This window comes from Mastigoproctus giganteus, chromosome 4 (assembly GCF_048544385.1).
Source record: "Mastigoproctus giganteus isolate SK-2022 chromosome 4, ASM4854438v1, whole genome shotgun sequence".
NCBI classification, from domain to species: Eukaryota; Metazoa; Arthropoda; class Arachnida; order Uropygi; family Thelyphonidae; genus Mastigoproctus; species Mastigoproctus giganteus.
In genome coordinates this window covers 130,989,589-131,016,430 of record NC_143578.1, presented here as the reverse complement: position 1 = coordinate 131,016,430, position 26,842 = coordinate 130,989,589, and the positions used below count along the sequence as shown (strand labels likewise).

The following is a 26,842-nucleotide window of genomic DNA, read 5'->3' as shown; positions in this document are numbered from 1 at the left end:
TGACCACTCGGCTACGGCGGCCTTAGATATTATATTATAGACCAAACTCGAAATGAGATCGCAATCGATTGTATATATTTAATTATACATTGATTGCTTTTGTTTAATATTAATCGAAAAATAGAAGTGCTCGAATCATCCCATCACTCCTAAATCAGACTGCATCTAGTGGTGAGCTTCAGTTCATTCTTGTGGCAGTACTGTGAGACCCAGGATTTCTTAATATTTATTTTATTTATCTGGTTAAATGTCGTTATACCCCGTGCTTTGGAATCCAATTTAGATAGTTGTGTATCATCTCAATTAAAACACAACTGGCTGCTCACTCCTCTAAATCTCACAAGCTACCCGACTGCTTTATTTATTCTGTGTCACAGAAAATTAGTATTAGTAATGGCCGCATGGCGCAACAAAGCCTATGGCTTATGCTGCACCAGCCAAAAAAAAAAAAAAAACGAATAAAACAATGATAAAAAAAAGAAAAAATTAATAAAAGAAAAGGAAATTAAACCTATCATCCTATGCGCTTCCCTGACCCGAAGGTACTGTCCAGATGACCTTTGAATTTCTCCAAACTGTCAGCCTCTACCACCCATGTAGGCAACTTATTCCAGTAATTTATAACTCGCTGGCTAAAATAAAACTTCCTGCAGTCCAATCTAAACATTCCCCCCCCCCCCGTAAATTGAATTTATGTCCCCTAGTTCTAGCATCATTTATAATCTTGAAAATTTCGGCCTCATTAATTTTACTGATGCCTCTCAGAGCCTTAAACACCTCAATCAAATCTCCTCTAAGGTGTCTAGTTTCCAAACTCTGCAACCCACATATGCGAAGTCTTTCTTCATAAGGACGCACTTTTGCCGATCTCACCAGACAAGTTACTAGTCTTTGAACCTTTTCAAGAAGCTCGATGTCTTTCTTTAGGTGCGATCTCCATACTTGAACACAGTATTCCAAGTGTGGTCTAACAAAAGCCTTATATAATGGGATTGTCACGTCCCTATCTCTACTTGCAAAAGTTCGATAGATCATCGATAGGACACCATGGGCCTTCCTTGCAACCTGTTTACAATGCTCAGAGAATTTCATGTCTGACCGTATCGTAACACCCAAGTCCCTTTCCTCCAGTACTGGGTTTAGTTGAACTCCACCAAGTGAATAAGTTATTTTGGGATTACTGTTTCCCAGGTCTAATATCTTACACTGTTGGATTAAAGCACAGCTGCCATTTTTCTGACCATTCCTGAAGTCTATCTAGGTCTCTCTGAAGAAGCTCAGCTTGACAGTGATCATTAACTACTCTACTCTACCAATTTTAACATCTGCAAATTTAGACATCACGCCCTCTATCCTTTCATCAATGTCGTTTATGAAAATTAAAAACAGTGGTCCTAACACTGATCCTTGGGGAACCCCACTTCTTACATCAACCAATTCTGGGCACTGAGGATATTTATTCTCCTTGTACTCGTTTGGACTTGGTGCAAATTTTTGAGGGCAGCGTATATTTCTCTTAGAAAAATGAAGCACTTTAAATTTCTAAACAAAAGGTTTATTTCCATATCAAAATTTACAGTATTATCTCATTTAATGTTAAGAAATATTACCTCCACCTTTCTGAAATCGTACCACCTACTCTTAATTAAGGTTAACTTCAGGATCAATAAAAACTTCCTTCTACCTCCTTTTTACGTTTTTTTCCCCATACATATCTTTAATTATACCATTTAGTTATAATCACCCCTTTTCTTCTGCAAATTGTACGACACTACTTTTAAAGTTAACTACAGAAACAATAGAAAAACTTTCCTTCTACCTCCTTTATTCATCATACATTTTTTCAATTAATCTAAAATTTTCTTTCAAATCTTTTTGTACACACAACATCCTTCCTCTAACAATCTCAGACTATACTACTCTCTGAAAACAATCCTTACAAAATACTGCTCCTCTAGCCAATTATCTACATCTTTGGGTTTTTTTTTTCTTTCACAAACATATACAACTTAGGGATACATATTCTCCCTAGAGCACTTATGCAACATAATCCTGAACATAACATTGTAAGGTGTGAATCTTACAAATATGGAGTTAGTTTATGGGAATTTTTTTTTTTTTTTTTTTGATTTGTAAATAAATAATTTTTTGACATGGTAAATCCTTGATATGGAAAGGAAAAATTTACATTAAAGAGATGCATATATGGCAAGAATACTGAATTTAGAAATAAGCGATTATAGATGTGTAAATTGAATAGCACTCAAATAGAAGATAAAGTAACATAAAAATGTAAATGCGTGAGAAAAGAGGTGAACTGACAAACAAAGGCAGCCGCCAGTACTAGGGAAGGGGTGGTCATTAGTGAACAGGCGGAAAAGGGTTACTAGAAACAGAACAATGGCATAGTGAAATACGAGCAATTAAGAAACGTTTGATCTATGCGGCATCTGGACATAAGTCCAGATGGGCTAGCGTTTGGGTCGGAAAAGACCAGGTCACTGTGGCGACTTTTTGGCAAGTTGACAACATTTTGCAAATGTGAAAACACGAAAATGGCTATCCTGGGAGACGACGGCAGACATGAAAGGTTAGTGCTGCCCTGAGACATGAATACAATAAGACAACCATAGAATGGAATGTGAACTTTCCTTTCCTAGACAAATTTTAACGTTTTAAGTCTCATAATTTAGTAATTTTTAAGTTTTTAAAATTTATAATTACATTAAGTTACGAATATCCACTTATCGGAATTCCAACTTTTTATAATTACTATGTACCTGTCATAAGCTTCATCAAACCAAGCGGATTATTATGAGGTGTGTGCTGAAAATTAAGCTACGCTATACTTATGATCTAGTCGTTATATCACAGCATATAAGGAATCCTTAATATATGATCAGTCGATACTTTATCCTTCCATTGTTTATAGGAATAATTTTCTTTTATAGCAGGGCGCGTATTCTTGTGGATTTTTTAATTTCAATCAGGAAATCGATATAACCTAATTACAATATAGCGACACAGAAAAGCTCTACAAAAAAGTTTCTCAAAGCAGGGGGTTGTTTCTTAGCTCTCACATTTATGGCACCGCAAACTTCCATGAGTTTTGATGGCTGAAGGCGTTATGGCCCCATGATGGTCTACACTCTACATGTTACTACTGTACTATGTAATCAGTAGCAGATATTCAATTCCCAACATGTCTGAATTTAACCCCTGCTGTCTCAATTAGTACTTCGAAAATGATTACTCAGGTAGGGGAGAGACAACACACTCAGATTTAATTACTTGTTCATTGAGAACTAGTAATAAAACCTGACCGCAAGTGTATAGACTAGTGGTTATCAAATTTTTTGGTTCGCGGCGCACAGTAAAACAAAACAAATCTGGCGCACTTAGTGTATAAAATTTAAAATATTACTATTTTAAACTATGAATAAAAATAACTTAATAGAAAACTTACTTTATTTTAATAAATTAAGCATGGTCATATGAGACACGAGCTTGATGTTTTTGGCGACCTTTTCAATGTCAGGACATATGACATAAATATACCCTCATTTTCACCTTCAATGCATTGGAGTTGGTTTTTTTTTTTTTTTTACATTTAATGTTAGTTAGTGAAGAAAATCCTAATTCACACAGGAATGATATAGAAAACTGCATCAAAATGGACAAAGCTTTTTTAGTTACTGATTGAAATCCAAAATTTTTCGATAGACAACTCTTCATGTTTGATTTTTAATCAAAGATCGCTGGATACAGAAGCCAGTAGTTGTTCTTCAGATAATTTCAAACCAACGTCCGATGTAATTTTTATGAACGGGTTTCGAACCCAATCATAGTCTTCTACGTTTAACGATGGAAAATAAGTAATTTTTCTTCCAGAGTTGTCAAATGTTCAATCACGATACGATAGCGAAGGAAACATTTCAAAATTACTATCTCTAGATCTATTTTTCTAAATTGCTATATTTTCTGAAATAGAATTAGCTTATCTGTCGAAGTTAGAAAGTTTCATTTTTACCTTGAATACTTGTATTGTGGTTATTAAGATGCATAAATATCTGTTAAATATTCCAGCCTAGAAATATAAAATTCACAACGAAAATATTCACAAAAGCGTTATTTTTCTTCCTCAAAAAATGCAAGCCTCTTTTCGGAGTTCATGTACGCGACATACACCCCCCCCCCCCCCCACCATTGACAGCCATCTCAATTCTGTATTTAAAATTAAGCGTGTACTGCGAATCTATATCGATACAAATTTGCTTAAATAAACGAGTCTTTAATGGTCTGCTTTTAATGAAATTAACCATTACGACAACTCTGGTTTAATTTTTGTAATTCAATTCCTAATGTTTTTGAAACGAGGACCTCTATGCAGAAAGAAATGAGTTGTAATAACATTGGGATTTTGCTGTTTTACGAGTGTTGTTAACCCTTTCATAGACAGACAGCCTACCATAGATAGTTCCATCCGTACAAATGCCTCACATGACTTCCATGAACATTTCCATTTTTCAAGGTAGGCGGTTAAAGTATCAAAGATGTCTTGACTCCTTGTAGTACCTGGCATTTCTTTGCAACAAAAAAAAAATTACTATTTGGTCTCCATCAAAAGAATAAATGCAAGTAGCTGTGCTTTGATATTAGTAGATTCGTCAATTTGCAAAGCAAAATCTGAAGTTTATTCCATACATTTTCTTCTATGTCAGCTGACAGCTCTGTAATTTGTCTACGAATTGTATAATTTGAGAAGGGAATTTTGCTTATTTCTTGTTCTCCATTTCCGAACGCTTTAAAAATCTTTCTGTATGTTGGTAAAATAATTGCCTCGAGTAGAGTATGCGACTTCATTTTTTGTGTAACCATTTCAGATCTCATAAGAAACTATCCGAGCCTTTTCAGAAACTTAATCTTTTTGTTTTTTAATGTTTGCTTGTTGTTTCAATTGCTGCTCTGACAATCTTTTAAACTTTTCCTTGAAGATGTGAGTATTTAGTTGTCAAATGTCTAACTTGCTAGGAACCATGAGTTCGTTCAACATTTTTTTCGCCACACACAGTGGGAAAGGCTTATCTTTGTTTCCGGTCCAAGAAAAAACGAACTTTTAAGTGTTGCAATATTGGCGGTTAGGTCGTGTTTTAACTTGGACATTTGTTCCTTTTGAAGTAAACTCACTTTCAGATTCACAGTCGTCAATGCTACGTTTCCTCTTAACAAATTTATCCATTTTTATGGGGTGCTATAGGTCAAAAAATAATAGAAAAGCTGAATTGCATATACAACACATACTGAATTACATCTAACACAGGCACAGAACACACGTAGCCTATTCCGTGACACAGTCGGAGAGAACATGTAGCCTATTGTAGGCTCAAACTAATATAAGTGAATCACCAGCATGCATCCTAAGCGGCCACGTACGCATGCGTGTTTTGAATGCGTTTCAAACGCTCCTCGGTCACATTGCTTGCTAGCTGTGTACAATAACTTATCCTAGGGGACTAAGCCTAGCTATTAATTGATCATGGATGTAATAAATCTCTATGCAAATGGATTTCTCATTTTAAAAATATACTTTCATAATATTCGCGGCACACCTCTTACCGCGTACCTGTGTGCCGCGGCGCACCGTTTGAGAAAGACCGGTATAGACCCTACATGTGAAGAATTCAAAAAAAAAAAAAAAAAAAAAAATTGAGCCACTCAGGCCACGAAAATAGCAACGAAAGTGCCCAGATACGTGCCTTTCAGAAGTTTCTACTAATGTTTCTGTCTGTGCTACTAGGCTACACTAATCAGTTAATTATGACAACAGGCATAAACTTAGTCTTGCGTGTTGGGTGGCCACCTTAACAGAAAAACTGAACCAAAGATTGAAAGTAACAAAAAAGGATGGAAAGAAGCATGCTGGGGCCAGAAACACAAATGAGGAAGTCAGAACAAAAACAGGGGTAACTGACATAATATATTTAATGTTTGAAGTAGAAATGGACTGGATAGCAGCATGTAGTAGACAAAGATGGACCAGATAATGGGAATGGACACCAATGGATGGTAAGCGAGGAAGACCTCGAGTACGATGGTGAGATGATATCCAGAAAATTGCAGGAATGCAAAGGGTGTGAGCTGCAGTGGCAAGACATCATGGGTGGGGGCCCTCGTACACCGTGGATTGCCAACAGTTAAAAAATAAAATACCACGAGTTTGGACCCTGATGTAACGTATTTTTTAATGTAATTTTCTTTTCCTTTTTCCATATGGTCGTCCCGGAATATGCATCCACCCTATGAAGGGGGGGGGGGAATTTATTAGTGCAACATGGAAAACGAGGAAATTGCGAGTTGCCACTGAGAAAAATCCTATTTCCACACCACTGCCGCAATCAGCTGTCTGGCTTCTAGATCGGAAAGAAGTTGTTTCGTTTTGGACGTATGCCCAGAAGATAAGTTAAAGATAACTCCAACTTCCTACAATGCCATAATTTCTTATATCACCTTGAATACCTGTGTTTTTAGGTAATGCTCCAGAGAAAGCGTTGAATTCCTATGCAATTAACGATAATTGCATTTGCAATACAATCTGAGAACTCTACCATTACTGTATTTTTATTATTTCAAATAGTAAAACTACATTATTAATTATCTATAATTATGTCGAAACACAATACTGGGCAGTACGGAGTCTCAAAGCAAGGTCTAAGAATAGGAAGCAATTTAGAAAATAGAAAGGGCTGGATTTATTTGAATTAACGCAAATAATGTGCTTATTGTGCCTAAACTACCTTCTTTTTGCGGGCTAAATTGCCTATTTTTAAATTCCACACTTAAGACTGGCTCAAATATAATTCTTTCCCAAATGAGTGAGTAGTACGGAGGCACAGATGAAATGGAATTAAAGATAACATGGCTATTTTTTGAATTACCGGAGAACAAAGGCACTTTCAGTAAACTCTGGGGTAATTTCCTTGCCACTGCTGTTTATGTATTGTGATACTTTCACTCACCTGCATTATATTCAAGAAAGGCAGTTTGCCACAAACTGATCTCTCCATGCCATTAAGCAGAAAGGAAAAACTCAAAAATCTAAAACTATCTACGAAATAATGCTTTCATCGTTAAATATCGAATGAATATTTCAAATAAAGTCCATATAATCTTGTGCCTTGGGGTGACATCATTATCAGAAGTTTACGAAACATGACAGGAACACAGTTTAGAAAAAAAAACTAGCATTCTCAAATATTTGCACACTGATACAAAAAAATGAATTTTGCTAGCTGGAGGCAAGATATTATGGTGATAGTAACAAAGGCAGAACACACCCCCCTCCGTTTTTTAAGATGACAAATAGGCGGAAAGATTTCCAGAGGGACTTAAAAAGCATGTCTGATGTTATTGTAATATCAGAGACAAGGAGGACAAAAATAAACGGAAGTCTGATTACTCGGAAGCTGCATTTTCATGCTTCTAGCTTTCCTTTTTATTTTATGCACACCTCAAACACGGTCGCGACAAAATAAAATGATCTGCGTGAAGACTGCTCATCCCCCCACATTCCCTCGATGATTCATGCATTAAGTGCAGATAAGTAAAGTTTCATGAAAGCTTTTCTGACTTGGTCCCAGGAAAGAAAATCTGTATTTTATTCAAAATTTTGCAGCTTGCCGTCATTGGGTAATGATAACGATTTCTATTAAATTAGTTAGTTAGTTATTTGGTTTTTAGGAGCATTAGCAACTAAGGCCATATTGCTCCGGGATATGCGGTGGTCATTCCCTGACCTTTCCACATCCTCCGTATTTGGTGGTGACGGGCTCGAACCCCGGTCTAATCAAGAAGCATGTGCTATGCACTGCTGCTCCTTCCCACCTGGCTACGGAGGCTCCTAATTTCTATTAAATAATTAGAGTTAATTACTCGTGATTAATATCGATCAAGTTGATCGTTTTAACGATAAAGATGGTTTAAGAAACTAAAATATGAATATTAAAACAAGACTTTGTATGTGGCAGCGTGGGCTCAGTATCCAGTATTTAAATTTGCTGGAGTTACTTTCTCTGCTAGTGCTCCATTAAAATCCTGGCCTCTTCCACAAGAAAGATGTACAATATGAATATATACTTTCATTATAACATAAAACGTGCAATAAGTTAAAACAAATAATAAAAATGGAAGTACTGGAACAAATACAGAAATTGAAATCACTCTGAAGCTTTCAGAATGTTCCATTCAACCGACACGGCTACCTGCGCAACGCTGTTAGAATGAAGCTTCCCTTCAACTGGTTATGTGCAGAAGCGATTCAATTACCGCTTGGGAGCCACCATTCGTCCCGCATTATAATCGCAGATTATATTAGATATATTTCCATTACTACAATATACCGGTGATACAGTTTTACGTGATATTCGTTAGATATGGGAAGGGAGCTCAAACAGTAAAGAAAAATCTGTTCTTATCCTCGTTCTTAAACTCTAAGTAGCTCATTAACCAGCTACTCTTCAGGCGAGAACACTTTCCCCCTGAAGCTTGGATACATTATTCAAGTAGCCTGTTCAATTCATTTTAGCGCTTTAAACGGTCAACACCAAAAAAGTCCTTTTCGAATATTAGATAACGCTTCTTTGTAATAACATACAGAGAATTTTGTTATTCAATAGAGGATGGTTATGAAGTTTAACAATATAAAACCAGGTCCACATCGGTCAATCCAACGAAGAGATTTCACAAACGGGGTAGTATCACGAGACACTAAGCGAGGGCAAAGTTTCTAACAGGTGGCATGCGATTCTTAAAATTAGCATGAAACCTAGGACCATAAGTTAGCATTTCATCTGGAAGAACAATCCTTCCATGTTTCATACCAATGAATGCATATTACATGTTCGGCAAATGTTTGTTTTAATTATTGAAATAGTTTGGAATGGTAATGGCGTGTTCAGTATGCCAGGAGGAGAAGGCCCTCTGGGTTACACTGAAATTCACGATGTCACATATGTGATTCAGTATTAGGATGATTAATTGATGTAACAGTTTGACTTAATTGTTAACAAGCCGATCACGGATTCCCATGTGTGCTGCCAGGCAAGATTAGGTCATTAATGAAGGATACAATACATTAAGAATGCGCTAAACAAGAAAAATTATGTACAGGGCCCAATCCATGAGGGCGGAGGTTGTGAAGGCGTTCACAATACAAGATGTAACAAAAACGATGACATTTCACCTATTTTGGTGATTTTACTGCGAACTGGAATGCTTTGCACTAACTTGTTCGTGTAGAAAATTTCTCGTAGTCTGGGGCTTTCAGCCCTAACCGCCTTTTAGTACGTTAAGGTTTTATTTAAGTGAATGCTATCCGCTATGGAATTCTGGGCAGTTCTTCACACGAAACAGAAAAATCTGCGCCCTACATTACTCCAAGGAGTTAAACTGACATCGAAACACCAAGGTGTTTCCAACTACGAAAGCCTATCAAATCACCGAAGCAGTGATTTGATAGGCTTTGGCTGACCGAAGTAATAGCCAATGTCACTTTATTGGCATTCGTAAAGACCTTAACCAGAAAAAAAAAAAATTTCCAACTGTTCTTCCGACAAATACTAAAAAACTAATAAAGCCACTAAGAGGTTTCGAATAGCAAAAACTGGCCATGGAATACTATTTTGAAGAAAGCACCACAGTAGCAATAATAATAAACTCACCTTGCCTAAAAATTTCCCTTTGACGTAAGTGGTATCCGTTTCCTTGTCCACCACGTACTCGAAGAGTCTGATGGTGTTGTTGTTGAGGATGCAGTTTTCTAGATAAATGCCGTCATCCCCAGCCTTCACCTCTTTTTTCAAAACAGTCGTTCTGTTGATTTCTCCCATCTTGGTCTAACTGCAATAATCAAAAACCTCAGCTTCAAATTAAAGTTCAATGAGATGAGATTGCTAACTATCTACTTTTGTTTTGATATACATTTTTAGTGAGTAATCCATTTATCTCGTTTAGGTACAAGCGCATGTTTCAGAGAACACCTTCCCCTTCCTTATAAAGGTTGTCGTACCATGACGTCTTAGGCGCATTCGCACATGTCTAAAGCGTCTATTGTCTTCACCATATCCATATATAACAAATCGACTGATTAGTGGATAGAATTTCTTGGAATTTTATATTTAGCTCTTTTAGAAGGGTTAAAGCCATCAAATATTGAAATCGGGCAAAAATAAGCAATTGTTTTTAATACATATTTTAATACAATATACACGTATTAAATTTACAGCTGAAGCACTGGATATTGTTTGTTACCGTGCGCTGATTAGAGGAACGAATGGACAGTATAGCTGATACGCACAAAAGTTCGCGCGTATGAAAGTTTTGATAATTTTTCATATGGAATATGTTATGTTTGTCATTATTCCAATCCATAAGTAAAAATGGAATATATAATTAAATATATAAAAATGTTGACCCGATATTACAATCTATGTTGTTATTTACTTTAAATCACGGTTCTAATTTACTTCAGAAGTAATTTATGATTACTACTTAATTACTTTTATATATTACTTACAACAGAATTAAAATGTTAAAATTTTCGCTTCTATTCATCAGAATTAAAAAAAAATTGAACGGAACTAATATTTGACTGCGTACATTGCGAACACACCCTTTTTTGCATTGCAATCTTCATTTTTTTGTACTCAACTCTCCGCCCCCCTTCCCCAAAAGGGAGGGGGTGTTCAACCGTAGTCAAGTTGTTTGAAACGTCTCGAATGTCAACCCTACTGAGGTATTCATCCCGTCAGATTACCAGAGTGGAACAGTAACCTATCACAAGCCCTAGTTGTCATCTCGTGAGTCATTGTTACGTTTCAGATACCGCAGAAAATGAGCATCAAAAACAATGTGCACGCTTTGTCACCAACATAATGCACTTAAGTGATGCAAAGCAAAGCGGCACAATAAGGATTCAGGCTTGAAAAGTTGCACCTTTCTTCAGTATCATTAAGGTGGAGCAATGCGCCTCATCGAATTACAAACTGAAGTCCTTTTCGATCACTACTTACGCTTTTATATTAAGGCCGAGAAAGTGTTTATTGCTGATATTATCTAAGAAATAGTGTTCTCTCGCAGTTCTCGTATGCTGCTATTGGAGTAATTGAAAGAAATGGTATGCTAAACTTACTCGAAACTGGACAGCCTGGATAAACAGGCATTCGCAAGGGATTCTGTTCTCAGAGTATTTCAAAAATCGGCAATGATGTCGCTCATATGCAATAAAATTTGTTACAGGATTAACCGGTTTCAGCAAATTTTGTGCGAAAAGTTTTCATAAACGAAAAAACCTTGGTGCAAACAACGTTAAGCCGATAAACGCAGTTCGCAAAACAGTCTTCTGAACGGCGTCGTGCTATGCTATTTTAAAAAAAACTTTACATTAGATCTGGAACCCGCTTAAAATGTCCTTTTCAACATTATATACATGTGGCCCAGAATAAAGTAGCGCAAAAAAGCTTTATTTCGCTTCATATGATTATAAGATTCGAAAAGGTATTTCGAATCTTCTCTGCTGTCGTTCTTTCTAGAAAGAGTTGTTTTCCCACACATCTTGCAGAGCTCTCAGTGCCGGATCACGAAAAATACCTCTACAATCCCCGCCTCCTCTCAAAGCTCATAACCATTTGCTTATATCACGCGATAGGGCTGGACAGGGGTCGGTTCTTCTTGAAAGAGGTTCCGGAATGGTGGTGCAGCAAGTATTGGATCAAATCTTTCCATATGGAAAGATTGCACCGTCCTGTTGAAACCACTACCTTACCCTTTAAAACTTACGTTCCTGAAGCGACAAAATGGTTTCAGTTCATCGATGAATGTGATCACAACATGGTTCTTGGTTAGCAGTAATACAAATTTAACCTGTATGTAGTTGTTTTTGTTATTTAGGTTTTAGGAGCATTAGCAACTAAGGCCATATTGCTCCAAGGATATGCGGTAGTCATTCCCTGACCTTTCCGCATCCTCCGTATTTGGTGGTCACGGGCTCGAACCCCGGTCTAATCAAGAAGCGGGTGCTACGCACACGCTTCTTGATCTGGACCTTGATTCTAGACACGCGCCCCTGTCTATGTAGTAGTAAAACCAGAAGTGATGTAAAAAAAAATCGACGAATTCAATTAATCAATTGAGCTGGTCAAAGGTTGGCCTGATTAGAAGCTCAAAATCGTCTGCATGGAGTGGCATGGTTTCTTAGTTTAAGTCTAGTGGCCAAAATTTATAACAATTAACAGAATCATAAAAAATACATTGTCCTAGCTTTTCTACCTGGATCCCTATACAGGGTGTCTCAAAAATACACGGCATAACTTCAGGAATGAGTTCTCATATGTAGACAATAAAAATATTTTATATCAACATAGTTCCGGAAATGCTTGGTTCCCAAGTTAACCGGAATGTCTCGTCTCCCCAGGTGATTTCCTTCATCACAAGGTACTGACAGAATCTGGTGGTTTTTCATTCCGACCATGTACTCAAATCAGGAGCCAGCGGATATGCACTTTACGTACGGTTTGGCGGACGGCAATGCTCTGGAGGCTCGTCGTTTGTACCACGAAAGGTTCCCAAAACGAAGATGTCCAGACAGGAAAACGTTTGAAGGTATCCATCGCCGCCTTTGTGAACATGGGATCTTTACACCTTGTGCTGCCGACAGAGGACGCCCAAGATCTACGACTCTTGAAGTAGAAGAGGAGATTTTGGATGCTGTGCATGCCACTCCTGGAATCAGCACACGCAAAACAGCAATGCAACTGGCTGTTCAACGTTCGAATATTTGGAGTGTTGCGAGAACAACTGTATCCTTACCATCTGCAACGGTTACAGGCCTTGTCACCAGCAGATTACCTTGCGCGAGTGGTATTCAGTGGTACCACTGGCAGAAGGTGGACATTTTGAACAATTACTATAAGGTGAAGTGTCAGACAGACCTTCAAAACTCTGAAACCAAGCATTTCCGGAACTATGTTGATATAAAATATTTTTGTCTACATATGAAGAACTCATTTCTGAAATTATGCCGTGTATTTTTGAGACATCCTGTATACTGGTTATTTCCTCCAGTGCTAGTCCTGGTTTTCATCCTTGAAAGTCTGTACCTATAAACGAACAGTAGGTACTTGACATTGCAAGCAGAGATGAGGCCACATTCACTTCTTGAATCCCGTCTTTCTCACCCGAATCAGGTTGTTCCTCCTCAGAAAAAAGACCGTTGGATATTTTATTTATTTTAAAAAAAAATGTTCATTACAAGTGACAACCATTAAGGCCAGGAGGGTGAATCAAATGCTTACAATTATTCCTTATTTATACTTTAGAAGAATTTGCTAATAATGTTTACAATTTTTTCTTTCTATACTTGTTAGAGAAGACAAACTGTCTGTTCCTTTCCTTCTACATTAAAATTGCTTATACTTTACAGTCCTGATATTATTCCTGTTTACTCAGGCTTAAAACTTGAAATCATAAAAGACGTAACAAACTATTAATATATAAAACAAAGCTTTAAAACAACTATTATAAGAGTTAAAACAAATTTTCTGCATTAAGTTAATATTGTTGTTTATTTACAGAATTCGTTCCTCAGAGAAGGAAATTAGTGTTAGTTATCTTTTTAGATCTTTGAAAGTCCTTAGAGTCCACTATTTTTATTATTTTTTTGACATTCACAGATAAAACGAACATCTCAGAACAATTTCATAACCCCTTTCCCGATGTTCATTCAGGACATTTGAGTCTCGCAAATTTCATTGCATAACTTTGTGTTTAGGCACATCTTTTCTGTACTGTTTGTCCTCGTTAAATCTTCTTACTATTGTTTACTAAATAAAATTTAGGAGCGGTGGGGATTTGAAAAGTTTTAGCCCAATAATAATCGCAAAGGTTTTCATGAAAGGCAATATTGCCAATTTGTGCTGCGACTCCCTGTGTTCACAGAAATCAGGTTTATAACTACATTCTTCTCTTTAACAGAGCACTGAAGTGTGGAAAGAGAATGATGACCGTTGAGAGAATCAAGCACCGTGCAGTTATTAACTATTTTCATTTAAAGGAAATGTCCCAGAAAAAAAAAAAAAAAAAAAAAAAAATTTATGAAGACATGCAGCAAACATTAGCGGAATGCAGTCCTTCATAAACCACGGTCAAAAACTGGGTTGCACAATTTAAGTGTGGACGAGACAGTCGAGGATGCACCCCGCAGTGGAAGGCTGTTACAGTGCCGACACCTGCAAATGTGGAGATGTCATTCATGACCGGATCATGCAAGACTGCACTGAATAACACAAGCACATTGAGACAACGTTCAACATCTCCCACGAGTTAGTTCACGATATTGTGGTGAATGTTTTAGGAATGAAGATTTCTTCGAAGTGAATGCAGATCAGAAACGAGAAAGAATGAGGTGTTGTCATGAGATTGTGCAACATTCTGAAGCTCAGATTTGGGGACGGTATATCACTCTGGAAGCATCCCTCTTCTTCACCCCCTCATAAAAAGCTCCGAGTGTAGAAGTTGGAATTGGTCTTCTGAGAATGCAGAGGGAGTGGTAATGCTTGATTTCCTGGAAAGTGGTCTATTATCAATGCCGAGCATCATTCTAACCTACTAAGAATTTTCCGCGAGGAACTGAAGCTCAAGAGACGTGGAAAATTGGCCGTAATTTTGGCATCAAGACAATGCACCGGCGCACGCAGTGTTTGACTCGGGCAACATTCCATGACTTTGAGTTCGAGCTATTACAGCATCCTACTCATCGGATTTGGCTCTATCGGACTAATTTTCTATATCCAAATCTCAAAAAGGACAGGAATTCAACATGGACAATGCTGTAATGGACGCAGTGGCGTATTCAGGGTTGGGCAGAGAGCATATATCCCCTCTAACCAAAAATTTGAAATTAAAGAAACAGAACGCAGGAGGCATTCTAAAAAAAAAAAAAAAAAAAAAAACTCAGAAGCCTGGTCGCCATGCCCCCCTTACAATATTACCTGGATACGCCACTGGATGGATGCAATCAACAAGTGGTTTGAGTTAAAATCTTCTGAATTTTATTAGAGCGGGTTACGAAAGTTAGTGGATAGCGACAGAAAAATGTTGACTTAAGGGCGGGAGGGGGACGATATTGAAAAATAAATGGGTTTTAACAACTTCTCAGCATTCCTTATAGAGGGACTAAACTTTTAAACCTCCCTTCGCACTTGCAGGGAACATCTCTCAAGAGCATTCAATCCTTTAAATTCCATTCCAAAATATATTTTAATTAATTAAAAATAAGTTACACCAATAGCCAGAAAGCCTTACATATGGCATTGATAACTTTGTACAAGATTAAGCCCAAAAGGTAATTATGGACATAAACAGAATATATAAATAAAAAAATATATTACATATCAATTGTCAAGGGGGGAGGGAGAACCTATTTGGACTAAATAGAAGGCTAAATACAAGATACTACCCATTCTGCTAGTATTTTTTTATAAGAAAATACATATGAATACAAAAAAGTTAAGAGTTATCATAATACGTAAATTATCATCAGCAAACTTAGGTCATTAAAATGAAAAAAATGATAAAAAGAAAAAAGCATGTGCAAAAACGTTCTTCTGAGAAGATGTCAGGTGAACAGATAAAGTAAAATAATTAACTGGTTTTTTAACCTGGTTATTTTTTACAAAAATAACATATCTATATTACAATTATTTAACTTTGGGAAATTATTAAAGTAGTGGTGATCGAGATGGAAGGTTTTACTGACATCTGTATGAAAAATGTTGATTTCTCAGTTGTCTAGCAGGGCAGATAAAGTTAAGACTAAGGAGTTCGGGAGCATTATTAATGCCCATGATAAATCTGCTGAACATAGACTACGGACGATTTCAGTATGAAATCATCCAATGTACTTAGGAGGGTTCATGTGCGGATGGACTTTGGACTACGTTGCTCACTTTTGGATATATCTCATCTGTACAATATCATGAGTTGTATCTGTATATATGGTATTTAGTATACGGCGGGTTGTCCGAGTTTGGCAGAGACCGCCTGGTACAATAAATAAAAAATAACATCTAGCCTAAAGTGTTAAGAGACCAAAATATTTGCACCCGTCCAAGTTTTATTTTCATAATTTAAATTAGCCTAAGATGCCAAGAATCTGATGAGATTCTCACTACCCATCAAACGATAATTGCGTGTGGAACGCCAGAACTACGCAGATACCATCGCCGCTAGCATGTATCCTGTCCCTCGAACCATGAGGGTAGGGGCATGGCATTGACACGATTAGCCTTCGCGGGTGAACTCATTACCGACTGATCCTGGACGAGCCGTCTCAAGACCACCCGTCTTGTCGAATATGGTCAAAGTAGTGTTGCAGCTTAACCTCTGAACAGCCATGATCCTCTTTTCAAGTTCCAACGCGTCGCAGCACACGGCAAACACGCCGGAATCCTATGGTGGTACCTTGGAACCCAGGCTGTGGGCGTTGAATCCCAGTGATGCTAACCTGGAAGGCCAAGTAGTATCACACTGAGAGGTGCCTTTCAGAAACCTCCCTACGACCAGGAAGGTTCGGCCACTTTTTTGCATTACACTGTATATACACAGCTTTCCCACGGTCATTCTCCCCGTAACTTCAGCCCAGGAAACTTACATTCTTTGGAACAGAGTTCAGCATAAAACTGTCTGAAGCTAGAAGTATTATTCATCCACTGCAGAAGTTCGCAGTAAACAGACAACTAGCAATTGTTAGAAGATTGTTTAGCATCTTACCGCTAAACAATAATTTGCTAACAAATTAATGTTTACAGTTTTTTCTTTCTATACTTGTTACAGACCGACTTGGTCTATTCCTTTCCTTCTACATTAAAATTGCTTTAAAATAACAACTTTAACAGGAGGTTATGCATTAACATGCATAACAACCTCCTTGCACCAGTCTAGTTTTATCCTCATAATTTAGATTATGCCTTAAATACCAAGAATCTGATGAGATGCACACTACCCTGTCAAACAATAAATGAGTGCAGGAGTGGAGTTGTTAAAACTATTGCATACAAAAGACACGTCGTACACAATACCCTTCACGGCTACAAGCCAGGGTTTGTAGTTATGCATAACAACCTCATGATCAAAATCTTATTGTTTAAAAACATTTTCATATGCTGTTACCCACATCGACTTAGGATTCCACCTTCCTTGTTTCCTATGCCCCTCCACCCTTCCCACCAAAAAAAAACATGGCTGGATTCGCCCTTGCTTAGACAGTCGCTTCTGAGTTACTGATTTAAATTGTATATAATCAAACATACAAGCTGTTTGGGCACTAATCTAGATGTGATCACTAGGAAGATTTCACATTTCCACCCATAAGCAACAAAATAAAATAATTTAAGTGTTGTATAACTTTTATGGCTATTTACGCAACTCATGAGATCGGAATATTATTCTATTCAATAAAAAAAAAATAATAAATAAACTTAACATTTCCCTCATGAAGTGAAAGTCAATTTAACGAAATATGTAAAACGCGTACTAATTCGTAAAGGGAAAGTTATTCTTAACTTCAAAAGCACATCTGGAGAATTTCAAGGCGCTACTATGGAAATCTTATGGAAGTGAATGAAAACAGCTACAATAAAATCTACTTATGGAGAAACATTACAAGAACCACTCATGATTTCGTGGTACGGCGAAACCAAATCCTAAGATGCGCATGTACTAACATCATCAGTAGTCAAATCGGTCTCTGCAGACGTAGGAACTATCAGCCATCTGTAATGACAGAAATACGATCGGTACAAAGCTTCACGCTTTCAAGAATAGAAACACCAAGAACTCTTTTCGAATACTGTATCGTAAAAAAGCTTTAGATTAAGCTCCTTTATCCCGCTGCCCTTGTATTTGAGGGTTACACTCTCCAGACGAATGTACGAGAAATTTCTGTGTTTAAAAGAGGAAACTCTGGTTTTTTGAAGGGAAAAATTAGCCTTCCAAGCAGTCGTTCAAGTACATAACAAATTTTCCATGAAGTTCAAAATAAGGAGTTCAGAAAAATGATATCAATGACAATCTCCGGTGAGGTTTAAAAATAAAATCGCAGATATGAACGGGCAGCTCAGTTTCAAAGTTGCATTACCGCCTGAGCCTGCCTTCGTACATTCGTTTGATCATTTATTTTTAGATTCTCATATATCCCAAATAACAAATCCTCGGGCATCAACGGTACTAACAGAAATTCTACTCGAACTGCCTGTAATGTTATTTCTTTGCCTTCAAATATTTAGACTGTTCATATGAAGCTAACAGAGTTTCTTCACGTAGGACGCAAGACAAAGTGGGGGGGGGGGGGGGCACGGCGATTAACCCAAAAATGAGAACTACTGTCAAAATTCCGCGGTAGTACCATATTAGTCAGCGATTCTAGAAAAACCTTTTGTTTTACCCCCTAATAAAAAGTTACTTTTGCGAATTCACTAAATTACTAATGTTCTATCCGCTACGGACAGTGCGGAAGTTCGGCATGGCTTTATTTACCCCTGAAAGATTTAGAACGAAATCGAGTAGGGATTTCGTGTAAAGAAGGTTTAAGATAGTTCATCTTAAGTCTGAAACAGTGGCATCAAACTGAAGTGCGTACGTTAACATGCGAGCGCACTTCCCCGTTTGGCACTGCTGAATAGTAACACTTAAATATTCGTATTATTTATTATAAGTCTTATAATATTGTATTATCTTTAGATAGGTTCCACACAAGGAGTCTGTAGAAGTTGACAATACTCTAGTCTTAAAATAAATAGTTGACTTTAGTTCAGATTAAAAGAACTAAGTATAAAATTAAGCACAGTTGCTTTCATACCGATATTAACCAGAACCATACAAATTATGTAAGCAGCCGAGTTTGATTTCAAAACAAGTTAACGTCATCGTTCAAAAGAATTGTTTTCAACCTTCATAGTAATGTTCATCCAAGTTTGTCACATGTTTTGCCTGCGGCTCTAACAGAATGACGAATGTATATCTTTTTCTTTGTGCTTCCAAACTGTTAAAAAATAAAATAAATGAAGTGTGGATTTGATGTAACCAATTTAAATCTACTCCAATTGAAGATCTGAATTTTAGTTCCTTTAAAACCGCCAATCCATTATTACGAAATACTAACAAGATCATACCAGCTGAACAGGAATCTGCACTGGAATTCTTTTCTTGAGAGCGTATTAAAAACCGACCAAGTAATTTCCTCAGTCTCATGAGAGGAAGTATCTCCCCACTCCCTTCAGAATATAAAGGAACCTGAAATTACCCTACACAGTAAGTTACAGTGCCAATACCAAGCATTTAGAAATTCAGTTATAGGGCACCAGGAAAATTCCTATTACTAACAAATAGATTAGGATAAGACTGGGAGTTCCATTGACAACCACATACCATCTGTCTCCATTGTTATACCTGATCATGGTTAATGACTGTCGTCATTCGAACCGCACTTAACTTGAAGTTACTATCCCTCTTCCGATCCCCATTTTAAACTTAAAAATGGATTTGGAATCGCTTCGGCACTCTAGTGTTTTATTTATGACCCCTCCCGAACAAGTTTGTTCGTTTGTTATTTGGTTTTTAGGAGCATTAGCAACTAAGGCCATATTGCTCCGGGATATGCGGTGGTCGTTCCCTGACCTTTCCGCATCCTCCGTATTTCGTGGTGACGGGTTCGAACCCCGGTCTAATCAAGAAGCGTGTACTACGCACTGCTGCTCCTTCCCACCTGGCTACGGAGGTGCCCGAACAAGTAGTATTAGAATCTATCGCACTTAGCACTGTGCTCAGGTTGAGAAGACAAGTTATACTTGTTGACATTAGACATGAATTTCTGTAAATTGCAATTTTCAGGACATACATGCGGAGGATGGTTGTTCCAGAAACAGAAGTTGAAGGGATAAATGAGGCAGAAGAAGTCTGCGGCAAGTGTTCAGATTTGTTTGGAAGAGACAGGGGGAATTATAGATGCCAATTCAGAAGAACAGTGCCCATGGAAGTATCTATTGGAATGGCATGCAGCGGAAAGTGGGCTCTCATCGTGGACGTCTGCATGGAGGGTGGTTGTTTAGAAGAAAAGTAACGATGAGAAAGAAATAAATCCAGTTTTTTTAGATGCAGAGAGCAATCTTTGTGATGTGCTTATGCAGAAATTAAAAGTCGGGATAATCCCCAATAGAGATAGATATAAACTTGTCTAGAAATCAGAGTGCCATAAAAATAAGCATAAGATCAGTATACTTTTTGCGAGATAAGATAGAACTGAGTTTTAAAAGGATTGAAATTAACCAAGTTATCTTTGCTCCATTGAAGAATTAAGTAGAGATCAGCATATAACTGGTAGTGGACATTCGAGAAGATTAAGCTGTGTGTATGTGCGCGCGCAGGACACGATTTCTCAAACTGGAAGGTAGAATACAACCGTACTATCATGTGCAAAACTATAGATGGGACTTCCCGTCAGTAGGTCATTAATTTACAGGAAGAAAAGAGTGGGAGAAAATACTGAACCTTGGGGAACACCAGCATTAGTATAAAATTTAGAAGACAAAGCCATCTACCATCACTCGCAGCAAACATGTTTCTTGTTTGCGAATTTGTTGTTTTCAAAAAATTTGGCTAATGACCACGGTAAACTGCCCAGTGTATGCATAACCAATAATTTCCAGTTTTGTTTTTTTCTAAAACATTCTCAGCAATCAGTGTTAATTATTTTACGTTTGTCTGAAACGTAAAATAATGAACCAATGTATACTCCCCACCATGACTTATGGAAGTGAAACTTGGGCACTCACCAAAAGAATAGAAAAGAAGCTGAGAACTACACAGCGAAGAATGGAACGAATTATATTGGGAATCAGACTGTTAGATAAGAAGAGAAACACATGGATTAGGCAGCAAACTCAAGTAAAGGACACATAGCTCGGAGACATGACAGATGGACTAAGAAAATAAAAGAATGGTACCAAAGAGGAGCTAGACAAATGCGCAGATGAAATTCATGAATTTGTGGGTAGTAAATGGATGGCCAGTGCCCAAAACAGAAGGAACTGGAAAGTTGCTGGAGAGGCCTTCATCCTGCAGTGGATTGAAAATGGCTGATGATGATGACGGCAAGTTTATTTACAAAATATCAACAAAACACAGGGTCTAACCTTAGACAGATTCGAAGAAAGAAAAAAAAAAAACACAACTAATTTTGATTCGAATTAAAGAAATTTGAAGGAATAAAGAATATAATTAAGACTTCGTAATAGAATAAGGAAAATATTAATACTCGTTTTATGTTTAAAGTTAGAATTATATTTCTCACTGGACGAAGCGGCCTAAAATAATTCGTTATGAAAGGAGGAACTATTTATACTGATTTGTCACATAATCAAAGAAGGGGGGGGGGGGGCCCTAATCGTTTATGTAATAGTGCATAGTTACTTCTGATTGAACTCACAAGAACAAAGTGAATGTGAAATGTGTCCGACTGCCAGACAAAGTCCCGGAGAAACACTTATTTATTTTGAAAGTGTGAGTTAAGCTATTTATGAAGTAACTGGTTTCATGACGACGATGACCGTGAAGAAATCGTTTAAGAAACGCGGTATGAGCAATGCATTAGGTGGCAGGGATGAACTGCACGATGAGTGACGCTGCAAAATTTAATGCCTGTTAATGCAAGATAGTTGTGACAAGACTTCAAATCATGCTGTAAAAGTATGTATCATTTGTTACATTTGTGCTTAAATGGAACAAGAAATAAAGCACGCAGTAAGAATGGTATGTACTGTAAAAATATTGGTTTCTTCGCGGTTTATGATCATGAAGTATTCCAATTAAAATGTTACCCTAAAATTTACCTTTCAATATCTGTTCGCATTTTCAGTCGGCAGCATCTTATAGCCGAATATTATGATAGTTTAGAGAATTTCATAAGTTTAAGGCGTCATATCACTTCCTTGTATACTCAGATACTACTGGAAATATCTACACAATATAAAAAGAACCCACAATCCGCAGCTTTCTAAATCACCGAACACACCTTCGCACATTAAATATACTACAGGATAAGATGGACTGTTACCACAGTGACAACAAGTGACTCATGGTGATCCTACTACCGTACCACAGGCAGTAGTCTCCGCTGAATGGCTGCCAACGAACACCCTGCTTGACAACTAAGGATTCAGAGGTGGAGTGCATGCAATCCTAACTCTGTTATTGCAACGTAAAGGCTTTCGAACCGTTGATGGTCATAAAACATGGAGAGAAGATTATAAACCGCGATCGAAAATGTCGAAGCCTTAGTTGCTCTTGTTTATACAAGAGCGTAAATCAGGACTTACGCAGATGTAAAAATTTATAATCTACTTAACTGAAGATTTTCTATTTAATAAAATATGCAGCTACCTGACAACTGGTTATTTAACATTGAATTAATGCTTAATCCATTGAAATGTACAATAGTATCATTTTATTTCGTATGGAAGCCAATATTAAATTTAATTATATCCTTGGTTCAATTTGATTCCTAGAAGAGCAAACATTCGTGATCCGTGTTACTATTAGCCAAACTTGCAAACCGGCCAGAAAACAGTTTGGCTTGATCAAAAGAATTTGCTGGCATCTCAATAATCCCGATTTTTTTTTTAAATTAAAAGTTCATAAATAACCTCTTTCATCTTTCAAGACGAACTTGACTTCAGAGACAATGAAATTAGAGAATCTGTCAAGTACTCAGTCAAACTCTTTTTCTCGTTCCTCTCTAATCAAGAGAATTTTAGAAGCAGGGAATCAACTGAAAGAAAAGGGAGCCCCTGGCGTTGATGAAATATCTCCGTCTCTGCTGAAAAAGGTCCTTAGCTCAGTTCTTATGCCACTGAAGTATATATTCAATTTCTCCTTTCAATCTGGTAAATTCTCTTCTCAATTCAAAAAAGCAATAATCATTCCTGTTCCAAAGGGAAACCGTTGGAACTCTAACAACTTTCGACCAATAGCTCTCTGTTTTTGCAAAATTACTTGAAAAAAAATTCTTCATAGCAGACTCATGGGGTTTCTTGAGGAAAATCAGCTCATCCATCAACAACAGTATGCTTATCGCTCTAAAAGATCCACCGATCTTGCAATTGTTGACTTCTGCTCAAGGACCATTGATAGTCTTGAAAAGGGGTCACTATGCTATAGCACTGTTCCTTGACTTATCTAAAGCTTTTGATTGCATAAACCATACTATTCTACCTACCTAACCTTGGCTTGAGAGGGAAAATTAACCTTCTCCTTGAAAACTATCTTACCGATCAGCCGTTTGTCGTAAGAACAAATCAATCATACTCTGACATCTGTTATGTCTCCAGGGGAGTTCCTCAAGATTCACTTCTTGGACCTATCCTATTTGTTCTTTGATCGATGAATTTCTCTCTTCTGCCATCTTCTAACCTAGTAGGGTATGCCAATGATATTTCCATCCTAATCACAGATAAAGACTCTAATGAGCTCCAACTCAAAATCTCTGCCTTGCTTTCTGTGATGCATAATTGGCTTCGAAAGAATCAGCTTATACTGAATCCAGAAAAATCAAAATATGGTGTTTAGAACGAAAAACAAACCACTAAATATTGATCTAGACGTAACATACAAAGAAAAACAACTTGAAAGGGTGAATGAAACCAAGTTTCTCGGAATCTGGATAGATGATAAGCTAAGTTGGGCAAAACAAATGATAACCATACGAAAGAAAACTTCGTCATTAGCGGGAATACTCGCCAGGGCCTCTGCCTGGGTGTCTCCTCTTCTCACACAAGTATTCCTTTCTTTAATTCAGCCGCACCTCACCTATGGAATCATCTCATGGGGTACCACCAGTCAAGAAAACCTCGCGAGAATCAACTCCATTCTCAATCGATGCGTTCGTTCAATTTTAGGCCTTCCCTGGAATGCATCGGTTAGTTCGAGATACAAGGAAGTGAGAAGGCAGCTATTGCAGAAAACCGAGGCGATCCTTGTTTACAATGCTATGACGACAGCAGACTTCCCCCCTCTCTTCAGATCCTTTTTCATAACCACAGACGAAGAAGAAATATCATACAATCTAAGAAATGAAGCCAACCTGAAGATTCCGCTTTTCAGGAAAAGCCATCAGGTTAGAAAAGCATAAAATACAGAGGTGCTAAAACCTGGAACAAACTTCCTGCAAAAATGTCACTTCACTAAATCAATTCAAGAAACTACTAATTGAACACATCACCAGGGATGTCTGATTCAAATTACCTTCTACTCAACTGCTGGATTTTATAAACACCAACATGGAAATAATGTACAAATGTTAAAGGAAGCAGTTGGCAAATAGTTTGTAAATTATCTCATCATTTTCCTTTTCTCTCCTCACTTAATTGTAAAAATGTTCACAATGTTATAAGTAGTGATGCTTTTTGAAGTCTTCTGTAAAGAAATGTATAAAAAAAACTCAAATTAACTGTACATTTTTCAGTTGTATATTCATAATTTTTTTTTAAGGGAACACCCCCTAAAAAGCCATTGGCTTATGTGTTCTCCTCCCTTTTTGCTGTTATCTCCCAAAAAAGTGTAACATAAAATAGGGATAAATAAATTATTATAAAATGACTATACTGCCTAGATAATGTATCCTCGTATAGAACAAATTTTGAACAATTTCACTCGTTACCTTTGCTACAAATTAAATATAGATTTCACTCAAATAACCTAACAAGATAGATGCCATAAATTTGGCTCAATGATTTTGGAAAATCGAAGGGGGGAGGAGAAAAAAAAAAAAAAAAAAAAAAACTTTGACCGTGTATGTTTTTAAATTATAAATGCTCAAATTGACGAGCTTTATTCCAAACAGTCAACCTTAAGTGTCCTCCGAGAATCAGTAGGAAAGCTTACCTATTTAGAAGAGTAAACACTTAAATCCAATTAGTTTTTCAGAGTAATGGGATTAAATAATCAATTGAAATGTCAGATACGAGCAATTTAAAGATCTAACAAAACTGTCTAAATATTAATCCTATCGTACTGCTTTTTTTTTTTAAAGTTCTACTTTAACTGGTAATTGTTTTAATTATTTTGTTAATCTTTCAATTTAAATCGTTGAATTGTAAATCAACAATTATGTATTTAATCTGAGTTTCTCTGTAATGTTGAAGGGGCGCCTCCGTAGCCAGGTGGGAAGGAGCAGCACTGCATAGCACACGCTTCTTGATTAGACCGGGGTTCGAGCCCGTCACCACCAAATAGGGAAGAGGCGGAAAGGTCAGGGAATGACCACCGCATATCCCGGAGCAATATGGCCTTAGTTGCTAATGCTCCTAAAAACCAAATAAACAAACAATGTTGAAGGGTAAATAAAAAAAAATTGAAAAAAGTGCTTATTACCTTAGTCACAATTTACTATGACAGACTAAACACTACCAGCCACAGTTGCACAAAAGAACAAGTCTATTTAATCCCAATACTGCTACTACTCCGAAGAAACTAACCACCAAAACATGTTACTACTCTTATAAACGTGAAAATTTGAGAGCGACATGATACAAGTTCATACAATTTAGTGTGACATGAGTAAGTAACGAAATGATAAACACCTTGGAATTTCGTTTAGATTAACTTAAACGCAGCTAAACAGCTTCCTAGTCAGAACTGTCTTACTGGAATATCGCAAGCCAAAATACCGCTATTCCTTAAAGGATGACAGTTTGAATTTGCAGCTCACGTCCCTGCGTAATGTGCGAACAACGCGGATCATCCCTGGGAAGTTGGCACGACCCGGCCATAAATTTCCTACTGCCATTTTGACGTTGATTATACACATTAAACAGTTTGCAAGCACGTAACGAATAGTTGGAAAAGTACTTTCGTTTTAATTAATTATACGTCAGATATCTAAATATTGATGTAAAAACAAAAGGTGGTTGAAAGATCTGTTGGATTGTTAAACGGAGTTCAAGCGATGAATTATTTTCAGGCGACTTACCTTACTTCGTTAGGTCATTATTCTCCAGCTGAAACTAGAGGAAGTGCAAATCTAATGTACATCTCGAAAGGCGTAAACACGAAGCATTGTTGGTCACGTCACACAGCAGTAAGGAGATAAAGGATACTGTGTCCTCACTGAGTAACTGCATCTGGATCTAAAATATTTCATAAACTTAACCGTTCGTGTTCTCTCAATGACCTTGCAAGACAGCAACTTTACACATTAACTGCTTCGTTGTTTTCAACCAATAACGTATCTATTGCGTGTCCAACTATGAAAGACCCTTCGAAATCAATAAGGTCACTAATATTTATAGCAGGAACTGGGATGTTTTGAGTTAAATAAAAATAAACTAATTTCTTACAGAAGTCCCGCAAAAGGCAGTTTGGTTTTAGACGCATCAGCGACTTATACCATATTGCGCTAGTGTATTATGTCTGTACAAGTGTGTTCGTGGGCCGATTTTCATGTTGTGCAGGATGAATGGCAGGCGAGGTTACCAATGCGCAAGACGTAATAACAGACCAAATGAGATCGGAAAATAAGCAGGAAATTTATAAGGAGCCCAGAAGAACATTTTAATCTTATTTATAAAGAAAAGCGTTTAGCATGGGAACGATTGGTAAAAAAAAGCTCTTGATGAAGACCCATCGGGTCTCCCTTACAAACTGGTTGTTGAAAAGATACATCCGGCAGAGATCTCATCCATATTCAAGTCGAATAATACTGAAACGCTTACATGGTCAGAGACCATGAATGATATTCTGG

General features: G+C 37.2%; 1 protein-coding gene across 2 annotated transcripts in view; it reads right to left on the bottom strand.

The window, feature by feature from the left end:
- The window catches only part of LOC150087065 (serine/threonine-protein kinase PLK2-like), a 387,915-nt gene that overhangs the window by 300,662 nt on the left and 60,411 nt on the right, over positions 1–26,842 (bottom strand). Inside the window, exon 2 of one of the 2 annotated variants that reach the window (XM_090372930.1) lies at positions 9,717–9,894. The exons of the other annotated variant lie outside the window; for it this stretch is intronic. Coding sequence (XP_090229056.1) covers positions 9,717–9,884 — 168 coding nt within the window. The 5' untranslated portion in view covers positions 9,885–9,894. The remainder of the gene's footprint in view (positions 1–9,716; positions 9,895–26,842) is intronic. 2 annotated transcript variants of the gene reach the window in all.